This window comes from Oncorhynchus clarkii, chromosome 30 (genome assembly GCF_045791955.1).
Source record: "Oncorhynchus clarkii lewisi isolate Uvic-CL-2024 chromosome 30, UVic_Ocla_1.0, whole genome shotgun sequence".
NCBI lineage: Eukaryota > Metazoa > Chordata > Actinopteri > Salmoniformes > Salmonidae > Oncorhynchus > Oncorhynchus clarkii.
Window position 1 is genome coordinate 37,157,484 of NC_092176.1, and position 16,511 is coordinate 37,173,994.

At 46.8% G+C, this 16,511-nt stretch overlaps 1 protein-coding gene across 6 annotated transcripts in view; it reads right to left on the reverse strand.

Moving 5' to 3' along the window:
- Nucleotides 1–16,511, reverse strand: part of LOC139390163 (calcium/calmodulin-dependent protein kinase type II subunit beta-like) — a 217,611-nt gene that overhangs the window by 142,007 nt on the left and 59,093 nt on the right. For 3 of the 6 annotated variants that reach the window (XM_071137382.1, XM_071137380.1, XM_071137378.1), the window contains exon 6: nt 9,550–9,622. The exons of the other annotated variants lie outside the window; for them this stretch is intronic. In XM_071137382.1, coding sequence (XP_070993483.1) covers nt 9,550–9,622 — 73 coding nt within the window. The remainder of the gene's footprint in view (nt 1–9,549; nt 9,623–16,511) is intronic. 6 annotated transcript variants of the gene reach the window in all.

Sequence of the window (16,511 nt, forward strand, 5' to 3'; positions counted from 1 at the left end):
TACATAAATGTTGTAACACAGTATGATGCAGCCAATCCTTGTCCTTACCCCCTGTAGGGTGCTCTGGGCTGTGATTTAGGGTACAGGGGTTTGGGCTGTGGTGTGTGGAGTTGGTGCTCTCTCTCTCTATCTGTATTTCTCTCTCTCTCTCTCTGTGTCCCAGATAGAACAGCCTCATTATTCTCTGTCAGGGGGGGACTCTAATAATGGGCTGCTATCCCCCCTGGCCCCTGCTCTCTCTCTCTCTCTCTCTCTCTCTCTCTCTCTCTCTCTCTCTCTCTCTCTCTCTCTCTCTCTCTCTCTCTCTCTCTCTCTCTCTCTCTCTCTCTCTCTCTCTCTCTCTCTCTCTCTCTCTCTCTCTCTCTCTCTCTCTCTCTCTGTTTCGCTCGCTCTCTCTCTCTGTCTGTTTCGCTCTCTTGCTCTCTCTCTGTTCAACCTCAACTCTGGACCATGAAGCCAGTTCCACTGCATTTTTTTCATTGTTCCCCTCTAATGAAGGACTGATTTAGACCTGGGACACCAGGTGTGTACAATGAATTATCAGGTATAACAGAAAACCAGCAGGCTCCGGACTTCGTAGGGTCAGAGTTCAGGAACCCTGCTCCATACAATAGAAATGTGGCAGCCCTATTCCCTTCCCTTCACTTTGTTGTTTGCAGATCTGAAGGGACTGGATAGGTGTAAGGCTTACAATATGGTGGTGTATCTAGGCTATTATTATTATCTACGTATCTATACTGAACAAAATATAAAGCAACATGTTAAGTGTTGGTCCCATGTTTCATGAGCTGAAATAAAAAATCCCAGAAAAGTTCTGTGCTGACTGCAGGTATGTCCACCAGAGCTGTTGCCAGATAATTCCATGTTAATTTCTCTACCATAAGCCGCCTCCAACATCATTTTAGAGACTTTGGCACTACGTCCAACCAGCCTCACAACCGCAGACCACATGTAACCACGCCAGCCCAGGACCTCCACATCCGGCTTCTTCACATGCGGGTTCATCTGAGACCAGCCACCTGAACAGCTGATGAAACTGTGGGCTTGCACAACCAAATACTTTTTGCACAAACTGTCAGAAACCGTCTCAGGGAAGCTTATCTGCTTGCTCGTTGCCCTCACCAGGGTCTTGACCTGAGTGCAGTTTGGCCTCGAAACTGACTTCATGTGGGCTAATGCTCACCTTCGATGGCCACTGGCACGCTGGAGAAATGTGCTCTTCACAGAGATACCGTGACGAGATACTGAGGCCCATTGTTGTGTCATACATCTGCTGCAGTCACCTCATGTTTCAGCAAGATGTTGCAAGGATCTGTACAACATTCCTGGACGTCCATGGCCTGCTTACTCACCAGCCAAGTCACAGATTGGGCATGTTTGGGATTCTATGGATCTACGTGCGCACAACAGCATGTTCCAGTTCCCGCCAATATCCAGCAACTTCAAACAGCCATTGAAGAGGAGTGGGACAACATTTGACAGGCCTCAATCAACAGCGTGATCAGCTCTATGCGAAGGAGATGTGTCTCGCTGCATGAGGCAAATGGTGGTCACACCAGATACTGGCTGGTTTTCTGATCCACGCCCCAACAGATGCATATCTGTAGTCCCAGTCATGTGAAATACATAGATTAGAGCCTAATTAATGTATTGTAATTGACTGATTTCCTTACATGAACTGTAAACTCAGCAAAATCTTTGAAATTGTTGCATGTTGCCTTTATATTTTTGTTCAGTACACATAGCTCTACATAGCTCTACATAGCTCTACATAGCTCTACATAGCTCTACATAGCTCTCCATAGCTCTACATAGCTCTCCAATGTGCTAATAAGGGCTTCTCTAACTTTACTTTCACCTAGCTAATGCCATAAGATCAACACAAATTCTCTTTCCATCTTTGTACCCTGTTCTCCAACATAAAAACTATCTACACAACCTCGGCCCATACACACCTATAAGGTTACCCAACTGGCGGCCCACGGGCTGAATTTGGCCCGCAGTTGATTTTATTTGCCCCCACAATATTTCGGAGCAAAAACACTAATACAAAAAATGTATTGTTGGACATAAAAGACGGTAAAAACACCAGCAAATCAGCTCCAAGTGACTTTAATTTTGGAAATCAGCTCCAAAGTAATCACACACATAGAGAGATAACATACCATATACAAATGTAAGCAATGTTTGAAATTATTACGTTTTAGTCAAATATTATATCTGTTTGGGCTTCTTGCAATCTATTTCTAGTCTACAAATTATTTGTAATTAGGTTTTGGAGCCTTGACCATCCAGCTCAAGAAGAAAAAATTGGCCCTCGGCTGAATCTAGTTGATGATCCCTGGTGTATGGTATAAACTCTGACACCATGTTAACAGTGTCAGTGAATCCCCTGCATTGCAGTAGCTCGTGTCATTGCAGTAGCTCTTGTCATTGCAGTAGCTCTTGTCATTGCAGTAGCTCTTGTCATTGCAGTGCTGTAGCTTGTTATTGCAGTAGCTCGTGTCATTGCAGTAGCTTGTCATTGCAGTAGCTTGTTATTGCAGTAGCTCTTGTCATTGCAGTAGCTCGTGTCATTGCAGTAGCTCTTGTCATTGCAGTAGCTCTTGTCATTGCAGTAGCTCTTGTCATTGCAGTAGCTTGTCATTGCAGTAGCTTGTTATTGCAGTAGCTCATGTCATTGCAGTAGCTGGTGTCATTGCAGTAGCTCGTGTCATTGCAGTAGCTCGTGTCATTGCAAGAGCTCGTGTCATTGCAGTAGCTTGTCATTGCAAGAGTTCGTGTCATTGCAGTAGCTCGTGTCATTGCAAGAGCTTGTGTCATTGCAAGAGCTCGTGTCATTGCAGTAGCTTGTTATTGCAGTAGCTTGTCATTGCAGTAGATTGTCATTGCAGTAGCTTGTGTCATTGCAGTAGCTTGTGTCATTGCAGTAGCTCATGTCATTACAGTAGCTAGTCATTGCAGTAGCTTGTGTCATTGCAGTAGCTCATCATTGCAGTAGCTCGTCATTGGGGTAGCTCATGTCATTGCAGTAGCTTATGTCATTGCAGTAGCTCATGTCATTGCAGTAGCTTGTCATTGCAGAAGCTTGTCATTGCAGAAGCTTGTGTCATTGCAGTAGCTCATGTCATTGCAGTAGCTCGTGTCATTGCAGTAGCTCGTCATTGCAGTAGCTCGTGTCATTGCAGTAGCTCATCATTGCAGTAGCTCGTCATTCCAGTAGCTTGTCATTGCAGTAGCTTGTGTCACTGCAGTAGCTCGTCATTCCAGTAGCTCATCATTGCAGTAGCTTGTGTCACTGCAGTAGCTCGTCATTGCAGTAGCTTGTCATTGTAGTAGCTTGTCATTGCAGCCTGTCTTCCTCTTTAACTTTCATTCTTACATGCCCTCTCCCCTCCTTCATCACTCCCTTAGTTTCCACCCTCTCCTCCTCCTCTCCCTCTCTTCTACCCCTCACTTGCTCGGGAGAGAGAAAGAAAACAGAGAGAGTGAGAAGGGAGAGATAGTGAGAAGGGAGAGATAGTGAGAAGGGAGAGATAGTGAGAAAGAAAGAGACAGCTAAAGAGAAAGAAGAGAGAAAAAAGAGAGGGAGAGATAGTGAGAAGGGAGAGATAGTGAGAAGGGAGAGATGTGAGAAGGGAGAGATGGTGAGAAGGGAGAGATGGTGAGAAGGGAGAGATGGTGAGAAGGGAGAGATAGTGAGAAGGGAGAGATAGTGAGAAGGGAGAGATAGTGAGAAGGGAGAGATAGTGAGAAGGGAGAGATGGTGAGAAGGGAGAGATGGTGAGAAGAGAGAGATAGTGAGAAGGGAGAGATAGTGAGAAGGGAGAGATAGCGAACAAAAAAGAGCTAAAGAGAGAGAAATGGAGAGATACAGCAAAAGAGAGAAGGAGAGAGAGACTAGAAGGCTGAGGCAGTGTCATCACTCTCTCAGGCCTATGATTCAGGGTTTACTCATTTGTAAGGAGAAAGTTCAAACTTGCCAACACTGCAGTGTTGGGATAATCCCTGCTATGATTGTGGGTGGAATTCAGATTAACCACAAGCTTCCAATGAATAGGTGGACAGGCATACAATATCCAGGCCACCCGCACAAACACATAGAAATTCACCACGCGCAGACAGACAGACAGGCAGGCAGACAGACAGACAGACAGACAGGCAGACAGGCAGACAGGCAGACAGGCAGACAGGCAGACAGACAGACAGACAGACAGACAGACAGACAGACAGAGAGAGTCAGACAGTCAGAGACAGATAGAGACAGACAGAGAGTCAGACAGTCATCCTGTCTGCATAGCTCTATGCAGCAACACACAAATCCAGGTCCTTCCTTCCTTCTTACGCACACACAAACGCATGCAGAGAGAGAGAGAGAGAGAGAGAGAGAGACAGACAGACAGGCAGAGATGCAGGCAGACAGACCTCCATTGAAAGGGCACTCCGATTTAAGGCGACTGACGGCCATAGTGTGAAACCAGAGACAGGGTTAGGTAATTTACCCTGACTGACAAAGAGCTGAGAGAGGCTTACAGGATTTGGGCTCTAGTGCCGTAATATTTAATACTGTCATATTTCAACAAAAATCAACTAATAAATGAAGTCTCCATTTGTCTCATGTCAGTTGAGTTAATTCAGTACCTCTGTACCTCTGTACCAGTACCTCAAATGACCCGGTAACTTGTGTCGAAGTCGGACAACAATGTCCTTTCCAGTCAGTGGCCTATTTCCTCTGTTTTTGGGACATTAGAAGAAGCATAAGAACAGAACATCTTCATAGACCTGCTTTCCATACTAGGCTTGGGCAGTATACCGTATATACTGTATACCGGGGGTATTGGAAATGGCCACGGGATGTTTTTTCAATACCGTAGAAATGATTTCTAATCATTTCAATATTTGTAGGTACCTTTTAAGTAAATAACTGCAGTTGACTTGTGCAATCCGTTAGAGGTTAAAGGTTAAAGCAGGTCAGGTTCTTAATTTCACCTGTCACCTAATTTTTCATTATGAACCTTATCGTAGTCCCCAGTCACGTGGTGTTTGTTTGCAACACACAACAACGTTAGACCGGAGCCTTGTGAGTCACTGTGGTGCAGCACTCTCCCGGTGATCTAGTTACAATATGGAATTAACAACTAAATATTTACCAGCTAGATTTCTTGTAACTATTAAGTTGACTGTCTAAAATGTGCTAAATGCTCTGCAGTTATGCATTTGGTTTGCTAATTTAGTAGCTAGTTAGCTATCTAACTAAGTGGTTAGCTTCTTGCAAATTCAAGCTTCGCTTGGTAACGGCCGAGAATCCCCTCCTGGATCAAGAGCCTTGCTGTATAATATTTGTTTCATACGTGCAGCAAACTGTGTAGCATTTTTGAGTTACTTGTATAACTTTGTGAGCTGGGATGTCTGTCCTGCAAATAATTTATGCCAGAGACTGTATAAAATGTTTGCAATGCGCTTGTTAGCATTTAGTTAGCATATGGGATTTTACATGTACTTGTTAGCATGGCTAACCTTCGGATCTCAGCGGCTCAGTGGGGTTTGAATACAGCGCTCCTTGTGTTCAGTGCCAGTATTAACGAATATCCCGGGATGTTACAAGGTCGGTATGAAGGTAAGACAATCTGGATACCGCCTAAGTCTATTCCACACTAATCAATTATTCATAACTCTCTGGTTGTCTCCACTTCATTGGAGCAATCTCCTAGTTGTCTCCACTTCGTTGGAGCGATCTCCTGGTTGTCTCCACTTCGTTGGAGCGATCTCCTGGTTGTCTCCACTTCGTTGGAGCGATCTCCTGGTTGTCTCCACTTCGTTGGAGCGATCTCCTGATTGTCTCCACTTCATTGGAGCAATCTCCTCGCCTTTCAGACCCTCTCCGAGGCTGTCCTCAGCCATCACTATGACATATTGTGTGAAATGCCCCAGAGCTGAGGACTGTAACCTGATAGGTGTGGCTAAATAAAGAAATATCCACAACAGTTCTGATAAACAGGAAGAATGTTGCCGAGGCCGGCGCTGGGGTCTGATGAGGTGTTATCCTGGTCTAGAGAACTGAAAGCACACACGCAGCTTCATGCAAGACAACAAGCAGCCATAAAAACATGTATAACACACAAGCACGCACACACGCACACACACGCACACACACACACACACACACACACACACACACACACACACACACACACACACACACACACACACACACACACACACACACACACACACACACACACACACACACACACACACACACACACACACACACACACACACACACACACACACACACACACACACACACACACACATGATAGGAGAGATGACAGGACTGCTGCTGCAATCCAATCACAACACTCAGCACAGAGGCTCTGACCAATTAGAACAAGGTTCTGTCATCTGACCTATAAATACATACTTACAGGAAGCTATAAAACTCAATTGGAAGCACCATAGAGACTTAGAGACCATTTTTCTGTCTTTGCGTGCAGTTTGAAGAAAGCTGCTAACTAGGGCTAGCGCAATTGCTAACTAGCATCAGCGCAATGACCAGAGGTCTATGGGTATCTGCTAGCATAGCATTGGCTCACAAAATGACCTCTAACTTCCTTCCTACTAAACACAGAGACATGCAAATGGTATCCACGAGTTCATCTGACCCTGAGGAAGTAGATAAATGGCCCAAATCCTGAACCATTTAAACTGGTGATCAAAATCTGTTCCGAGGGAGGACTAGCACAGCATAGAAGACCCATCCGTCAGATAGCATAACAAGCATGCATACTGGCATTCTCCCCAGACTAGGAGAGGTGCTGTCTCAACAAGAGGATAGGTGAGAGAGGGACTGCATTTGGAAAAGGGGGGAGTTGTTGTTTCAAAACCAGGAGAGAGATAGAGGGGCAGCATTTTGCAAGGCACCATCAGAGATATGTGAAAGATCGTATTGGACAGATCCCATGGTGCAGAGAAAGAGATAAGGCTGTAGGAGATGATTCTGACCTGAAGACAGGAGACTGATCTCCTTCACCCAAATTCAGAAAGCTGATATTCTGAAAGAGCTGCAAAATCTGGACACCTACAAATCAGCTGGGCTAGACAGTTTGGACCCTTTCTTTCTAAAATTATCTGCCGAAATTGTTGCAACCCCTATTACTAGCCTGTTCAACCTCTCTTTCGTATTGTCTGAGATCCCCAAAGATTGGAAAGCTGCCGCGGTCATCCCCCTCTTCAAAGGGGGACACACTCTAGACCCAAACTGCTACAGACCTATATCTATCCTAACCTGCCTTTCTAAGGTCTTCGAAAGCCAATTTAACAAACAGATCAACGACCATTTCGAATGCCACCGTACCTTCTCCGCTATGCAAGCTGGTTTCCGAGCTGGTCATGGGTGCACCTCAGCCACACTCAAGGTCCTTAACGATATCATAACTGCCATCGATAAAAGACAATACTGTGCAGCTGTATTCATCGACCTGGCCAACGCTTTCGACTCTGTCAATTACCACATGCATATTGGCAGACTCAACAGCCTTGGTTTCTCAAATGACTGCCTCGCCTGGTTCACCAACAACTTCTCTGATAGAGTTCAGTGTGTCAAATCGGAGGGCCTGTTGTCCGGACCTCTGGCAGTCTCTATGGGGGTGCCACAGGGATCAATCCTCGGGCTGACTCTCTTCTCTGTATACATCAATGATATGGCTCTTGCTGGTGGTGATTCTCTGATCCACCTCTACGCAGACGACACCATTCTGTATACTTCTGGCCCTTCTTCGGACACTGTGTTAACTAACCTCAAGATAAGCTTCAATGACATACAACACTCCTTTCGTGGCCTCCAACTCCTCTTAAATGCAAGTAAAACTAAATGCATGCTCTTCAACCATTCGCTGCCCACACCTGCCCACCCGTCCAGCATCACTACTCTGGACGGTTCTGACTTAGAATATGTGGACAACTACAAATACCTTGGTGTCTGGTTAGACTATAAACTCTCCTTCCAGACTCACATTAATCATCTCCAATCCAAAATTAAATCTAGAATCGGCTCCCTATTTCGCAACAAAGCATCCTTCACTCATGCTGCCAAACATACCCTTGTAAAACTGACTATCCTACCAATCCTTGACTTTGGCGATGTAATTTACAAAATAGCCTCCAACACTCTACTCAGCAAATTGGATGTAGTCTTATCACAGTGCCATCCGTTTTGTCACCAAAGCCCCATATGCTACCCACCACTGCGACCTGTGTGCTCTCATTGGCTGGCCCTCACTTCATATTCATCGCCAAACCCACTGGCTCGAGGTCATCTATAATTCTTTGCTAGGTAAAGTCCCGCCTTATCTCAGCTCACTGGTCACCATAGCAGCACCCACCCATAGCACGCGCTCTAACAGGTATATCTCACTGGTCATCCCCAAAGCCAACTCCACCTTTGGCCGCCTTTCCTTACAGTCCTCTGCTACCAATGACTGGAACAAACTGCAAAAATCACTAAAGCTGGATACCCATATCTCCCTCACTAACTTTAAGCACCAGCTGTCAGAGCAGCTCACAGATCACTGCACCTGTGCATAGCCCATCTGTAATTAGCCCATCCAACTATCTCATCCCCATACTGTTATTTATTTATTTTGCTCCTTTGCACCCCAGTATCTCTACTTCATCACATTCATCTTCTGCACATCTATCACTCCAGTGTTTAATTACTATATTGTAATTATTTCTCCACTATGGCCTATTTATTGTCTTACCTCCCTTATCCTACCTCATTTGCACACACTGTATTTAGACTTTTCTATTGTATTATTGATTGTGTGTTTGTTTATTCCATGTGTAACTCTGTGTTGTTGTTTGTGTCCCACTCCTTTGCTTTATCTTGGCCAGGTCGCAGTTGTAAATGAGAACTTGTTCTCAACTTGCCTACCTGGTTAAATAAAAGTGAAATAATGTTTGTTAGTTTTTTAACTAGAAACTACTTGGTAGGACTGACAGGCTAAAGATTGACTGAACAGCTCAGCTCAGTCTTCTCTAGAGAGGTGTTACTATATTTTACAGTCAGTGCTAGACAGCTATAATCTGTCCACAAACAGTGATGTTGGACAATTTCGCTTAACACGCATATAGAGGACACACACCCCCAACACACCCACACACACACACACACACACACACACACACACACACACACTGAACAGACACTGAACGGACACTGAACAGACACGGAACGGACACTGAGCAGACACTGAATGGACACTGAGCAGACACTGAATGGACACTGAGCAGACACTGAATGGACACTGAACAGACACTGAACACACACTGAATGGACACTGAACAGACACTGAATGGACACTGAACAGACACTGAATGGACACTGAACAGACACTGAATGGACACTGAACACACACTGAATGGACACTGAACACACACTGAATGGACACTGAACAGACACTGAATGGACACTGAACAGACACTGAACAGACACTGAATGGACACTGAACACACACTGAACAGACACTGAACAGACCTGTTACCCACCTTTAGATCTCGATGCACCACGCCCATTTGATGGCAGTGTAGCACCGCCTCCACGATCTGCTGGATGCAATGACTGCATGCAAACACCAGGGGGCGCATGTTAGTCTGAGCAGCATAGCTACAATTCCATGCACAGGCTAGGGAGGAGGGTAGGGTAAGGGGTAGAGGTGGGGGGGGGGGGGAGCGGGGAAGAGTGAGAATGAAGGTAGGGGGATGGGGAGGAGGGAGGAGGAAGGTAGCGGGAGGAAGTGGGGAGGAGGACGAAGGGGGGGGGTCTTCTGTCACCAGCCTTGTGCAACCCATGGCCTAGCCAAGCGAAAGGACAATAACTTGGCGGTAGAACGGCCAGTAGGTGTGTATCATGTGACTTTAAGTAGAGTATCATCACCTGGACCACTTTATTGTAAACAGTTCAAACCTGCCAATGAGAACGATTCGTTGTCAAAGTAACAAAGATCTCCATGTAGGGCCAATGGATTCCACTGGCTCCATTATGAGAAAGGTCAAAGGGCAAAATGCTCCCTCCCTCTCTTTCATTTAGGTGACCAATGATCTTAAAGAAATGTATTGTCACGCCATGGTCTTAGTATTTTGTGTTTTCTTTATTATTTTGGTCAGGCCAGGGTGTGACATGGGTTTATTATGTGGTGTGTTTTGTCTTGGGGTTTTTGTAGGTATTGGGATTGTGGCTTAGTGGGGTTATCTAGTATAGTCTATGGCTGTCTGGAGTGGTTCTCAATCAGAGGCAGGTGTTTATCGTTGTCTCTGATTGGGAACCATATTTAGGCAGCCATGAGGGAGGGGGACTAGGGCTGAGGGAGAGGGGTCTAGGGGAGGAGGGACTAGGGGAGGGAGAGGCGAGTAGGGGAGGGAGAGGGGACTAGGGGAGGGAGAAGGGACTAGGGGAGGTAGAGGGGACTAGGGGAGGGAGGGGGGACTAGGGCATGGAGAGGGGACTAGGGGAGGGAGGGGGACTAGGGGAGGGAGAGGGGAGGGAGAAGGGAGAGGGGACTAGGGGAGGGAAAGGAGAGGGAGAAGGGAGAGGGGACTAGGGGAGGGAGGGGGGACTAGGGGAGGGAAAAGGGACTAGGGGACGGAGAAGTGAGGGGGGACTAGGGGAGAGAGAAGGGACTATGGGAGGGAGGGGGGACTAGGGGAGGGAGAGGGGAGTAGGGGAGGGAGGGGGACTAGGGGAGGGAGGGGGACTAGGGGAGGGAGGGGGGACTAGGGGAGGGAGAAGGGACTAGGGGAGGGAGGGGGACTAGGGGAGGGAGGGGGGACTAGGGGAGGAAGGGGGAGGGAGAAGGGACTAGGGGAGGGAGGGGGGACTAGGGGAGGGAGAGGGGACTAGTGGAGGGAGAAGGGAGAGGGGACTAGGGAAGGGAGAGGGGACTAGGGGAGGGAGAGGGGACTAGGGGAGGAAGGGGGGAGTAAGGGATGGAGAAGGGACTAGGGGAGGGAGGGGGACTAGGGGAGGAAGGGGGGACTAGGGGAGGGAGAAGGGAGAGGGGACTAGGGGAGGGAGAGGGGACTAGGGGAGGGAGGGGGGACTAGGGGAGGGAGAGGGGAGTAAGGGAGGGACAAGGGACTAGGGGAGGGAGGGGGACTAGAGGAGGGAGGGGGGACTAGGGGAGGGAGAAGGGACTAGGGGAGGGAGAAGGGAGAGGGGACTATGGGAGGGAGAGGGGACTAGGGGAGGGAGGGGGGACTAGGGGAGGGAGAAGGGAGAGGGGACTATGGAAGGGAGAGGGGACTAGGGGAGGGAGAGGGGACTAGGGGAGGAAGGGGGGAGTAAGGGATGGAGAAGGGACTAGGGGAGGGAGGGGGACTAGGGGAGGAAGGGGGGACTAGGGGAGGGAGAAGGGAGAGGGGACTAGGGGAGGAAGGGGGGACTAGGGGAGGGAGAAGGGAGAGGGGACTAGGGGAGGGAGAGGGGACTAGGGGAGGGAGGGGGGACTAGGGGAGGGAGGGGGGACTAGGGGAGGGAGAGGGGAGTAAGGGAGGGAGAGGGGAGAGGGGACTAGGGGAGGGAGAGGGGACTAGGGGAGGGAGAAGAGACTAGGGGAGGGAGAAGGGAGAGGGGACTAGGGGAGGGAGAGGGGACTAGGGGAGGGAGGGGGGACATGGGGAGGGAGAAGGGAGAGGATGTGGTAAGGGGTATGGCTTTCTATCCCAAAGCTAAAAACAACACATTGAAAAGATTATCTTAAGACCAACAGCATGTTGTGTACCTATCCTGCCTTCTGCTGACACAACTGGCACCATTGTGTCTTTTCAGACACAGACCACATGACCAACAGGCTAAAAATACATGGATGGAAAAACGTAACAGATACAGTAGGAAGAGTACGGACTGGACTGGTGTAGTTATGATGAGGTCTGGACTGGTGTAGTTATGATGAGGTCTGGACTGGTGTAGTTATGAGGAGGTCTGGACTGGTGTAATTATGATGAGGTCTGGACTGGTGTAGTTATGATGAGGTCTGGACTGGTGTAGTTATGAGGTCTGGACTGGTTTAGGTATGATGAGGACTGGACTGGTCTAATTATGATGAGGTCTGGACTGGTGTAGTTATGATGAGGTCTGGACTGGTGTAGTTATGATGAGGTCTGGACTGGTGTAGTTATGATGGGGTCTGGACTGGTGTAGTTATGATGGGGTCTGGACTGGTGTAGTTATGAGGTCTGGACTGGTTTAGGTATGATGGGGTCTGGACTGGTGTAGTTATGATGGGGTCTGGACTGGTGTAGTTATGATGAGGTCTGGACTGGTGTAATTTTGATGGGGTCTGGACTGGTGTAGTTATGATGGGGTCTGGACTGGTGTAGTTATGAGGTCTGGACTGGTGTAGTTATGATGGGGTCTGGACTGGTGTAGTTATGATGGGGTCTGGACTGGTGTAGTTATGAGGTCTGGACTGGTGTAGTTATGATGGGGTCTGGACTGGTGTAGTTATGATGGGGTCTGGACTGATGTAGTTATGATGGGGTCTGGACTGGTGTAGTTATGATGGGGTCTGGACTGGTGTAGTTATGATAGGGTCTGGACTGGTGTAGTTATGATGGGGTCTGGACTGGTGTAGTTATGATGGGGTCTGGACTGGTGTAGTTATGATGGGGTCTGGACTGGTGTAGTTATGATGGGGTCTGGACTGGTTTAGGTATGATGAGGTCTGGACTGGTGTAGTTATGATGGGGTCTGGACTGGTGTAGTTATGATGAGGTCTGGACTGGTGTAGTTATGAGGTCTGGACTGGTTTAGGTATGTTGAGGTCTGGACTGGTGTAGTTATGATGAGGTCTGGACTGGTGTAGTTATGAGGTCTGGACTGGTGTAGTTATGAGGTCTGGACTGGTGTAGTTATGATGGGGTCTGGACTGGTGTAGTTATGAGGTCTGGACTGGTGTAGTTATGAGGTCTGGACTGGTGTAGTTATGAGGTCTGGACTGGTGTAGTTATGAGGTCTGGACTGGTGTAGTTATGATGAGGTCTGGACTGGTGTAGTTATGATGGGGTCTGGACTGGTTTAGGTATGATGAGGTCTGGACTGGTGTAGTTATGATGAGATCTGGACTGGTGTAGTTATGATGAGGTCTGGACTGGTGTAGTTATGAGGTCTGGACTGGTGTAGTTATGAGGTCTGGACTGGTGTAGTTATGATGAGGTCTGGACTGGTGTAGTTATGAGGTCTGGACTGGTGTAGTTATGAGGTCTGGACTGGTGTAGTTATGATGGGGTCTGGACTGGTGTAGTTATGATGGGGTCTGGACTGGTGTAGTTATGATAGGGTCTGGACTGGTGTAGTTATGATGGGGTCTGGACTGGTGTAGTTATGATGGGGTCTGGACTGGTGTAGTTATGATGGGGTCTGGACTGGTGTAGTTATGATGGGGTCTGGACTGGTTTAGGTATGATGAGGTCTGGACTGGTGTAGTTATGATGGGGTCTGGACTGGTGTAGTTATGATGAGGTCTGGACTGGTGTAGTTATGAGGTCTGGACTGGTTTAGGTATGTTGAGGTCTGGACTGGTGTAGTTATGATGAGGTCTGGACTGGTGTAGTTATGAGGTCTGGACTGGTGTAGTTATGATGGGGTCTGGACTGGTGTAGTTATGATGGGGTCTGGACTGGTGTAGTTATGAGGGCTGGACTGGTGTAGTTATGAGGTCTGGACTGGTGTAGTTATGAGGTCTGGACTGGTGTAGTTATGAGGTCTGGACTGGTGTAGTTATGATGAGGTCTGGACTGGTGTAGTTATGATGGGGTCTGGACTGGTGTAGTTATGATGAGGTCTGGACTGGTGTAGTTATGATGAGGTCTGGACTGGTGTAGTTATGATGGGGTCTGGACTGGTTTAGGTATGATGAGGTCTGGACTGGTGTAGTTATGATGAGATCTGGACTGGTGTAGTTATGATGAGGTCTGGACTGGTGTAGTTATGAGGTCTGGACTGGTGTAGTTATGAGGTCTGGACTGGTGTAGTTATGATGAGGTCTGGACTGGTGTAGTTATGAGGTCTGGACTGGTGTAGTTATGAGGTCTGGACTGGTGTAGTTATGATGGGGTCTGGACTGGTGTAGTTATGATGAGGTCTGGACTGGTGTAGTTATGAGGTCTGGACTGGTGTAGTTATGAGGTCTGGACTGGTGTAGTTATGAGGTCTGGACTGGTGTAGTTATGATGAGGTCTGGACTGGTGTAGTTATGAGGTCTGGACTGGTTTAGGTATGATGAGGACTGGACTGGTGTAGTTATGAGGTCTGGACTGGTTTAGGTATGATGAGGTCTGGACTGGTGTAGTTATGAGGTCTGGACTGGTGTAGTTATGAGGTCTGGACTGGTGTAGTTATGATGGGGTCTGGACTGGTGTAGTTATGATGAGGTCTGGACTGGTGTAGTTATGAGGTCTGGACTGGTGTAGTTATGAGGTCTGGACTGGTGTAGTTATGAGGTCTGGACTGGTGTAGTTATGAGGTCTGGACTGGTGTAGTTATGAGGTCTGGACTGGTGTAGTTATGATGAGGTCTGGACTGGTGTAGTTATGAGGTCTGGACTGGTGTAGTTATGAGGTCTGGACTGGTGTAGTTATGAGGTCTGGACTGGTGTAGTTATGATGGGGTCTGGACTGGTGTAGTTATGAGGTCTGGACTGGTTTAGGTATGATGAGTAGGTAGGGCGGCAGGTAGCCTAACAGTTAAGCACGTTGGGCCAGTTACCGAAACGTTGCTGGTTCGACTCCCGAGCCGACTAGGTGAAAAATAAGTTGATATGCCCTTGAGCAATCAAATGGATTTATAAAACCTTCTTACATCAGCTGATGTCACAAAGTGCTGTACAGAAACCCAGCCTAAAACCCCAAACAGCAAGCAAGATACTTAACCTTAATTGCTCCTGTAAGTCGCTCTGGATAAGAGCATCTGCTAAATGTACAAATCAATTAGGTCTGGAGTGGGTGTAATTATGATGAGGTCTGGACTGGTGTAGTTATGATGAGGTCTGGACTGGTGTAGTTATGAGGAGGTCTGGACTGGTGTAATTATGAGGAGGTCTGGACTGGTGTAATTATGATGAGGTCTGGACTGGTGTAGTTATGATGAGGTCTGGACTGGTGTAGTTATGATGAGGTCTGGACTGGTGTAGTTATGATGAGGTCTGGACTGGTGTAATTATGATGAGGTCTGGACTGGTGTAGTTATGATGAGGTCTGTACTGGTGTAATTATGATGAGGTCTGGACTGATGTAGTTATGATGAGGTCTGGACTGGTGTAGTTATGATGAGGTCTGGACTGGTTTAGGTATGATGAGGTCTGGACTGGTGTAATTATGATGAGGTCTGGACTGGTGTAATTATGATGAGGTCTGGACTATGCACAGATTGGCATCTATCTTTATGGGGAGGAGATAGATATACAGCATAGGTAGAGGCCATGGATACACACGCATGTTGGGTTAGCTGGGGGTGTGTGAAGAGTCTGTTGTTATTACTACCATGGTCCAGGCCTGTGTGTTTTTCAGGACAGTGGATGATAAAAAGGATAAATAAGTGGTTCTCCTTCTGTCTGCAAATGGCAAAATATATACAGTGGGGAGAACAAGTATTTGACACACTGCCGATTTTGCAGGTTTTCTTACTTACAAAGCATGTAGAGGTCTGTAATTTTTTATCATAGGTACACTTCAACTGTGAGAGACGGAATCTAAAACAAAAATCCAGAAAATCACATTGTATGATTTTTAAGTAATCATTTGCATTTTCATTTAAAAATTACATGCTTTGTAAGCAGGAAAACCTGCAAAATCGGCAGTGTATCAAATACTTGTTCTCCCCACTGTATATATATGAGATATATATATATATATATTTTACTAGGTAAGTTAATAATAAGTTAATAATAATAAGTTTAGCAGGTAATAATAGAGAGGTGTACGAGGTAAACTCATTTTAATATACTGAATGCAATATATTGATCTCACACTGACATTTGAAGAAGCAGTAAATCATTATTTGTGTCCAAAATATACAGTTCATAGAATATTGACTTGTCAGTCCATGAAATACACATTCACATGTTAGTCATTTATCAGAAGCTCTTATCCAGAGAGACTTACAGGAGCAATTAGGATTAAGTGCCTTGCTCAAGGGCACGTCGACAGATTTTTCACAAAGTTGGCATCACACATGTGGAGAGTGTGCAAAGCTGTCATCAAGGCAAAGGGTGGCTACTTTGAAGAATCTCAAATATAAAATATATTTTGATTTGTTTATCACTTTATTGGTGACTACATGATTCCATATGTGTTATTTCATAGTTTTGATGTCTTCACTATTATTCTACAATGTAGAAAATACTACAAATAAAGAAAAATGGAATGGAATGAGTAGGGGTGTCCAAACTTTTGACTGGTACTGTAAGTATTCAGACCCTTTCCTATGAGACAAGAAATTGAGCTCAGGTGCATCC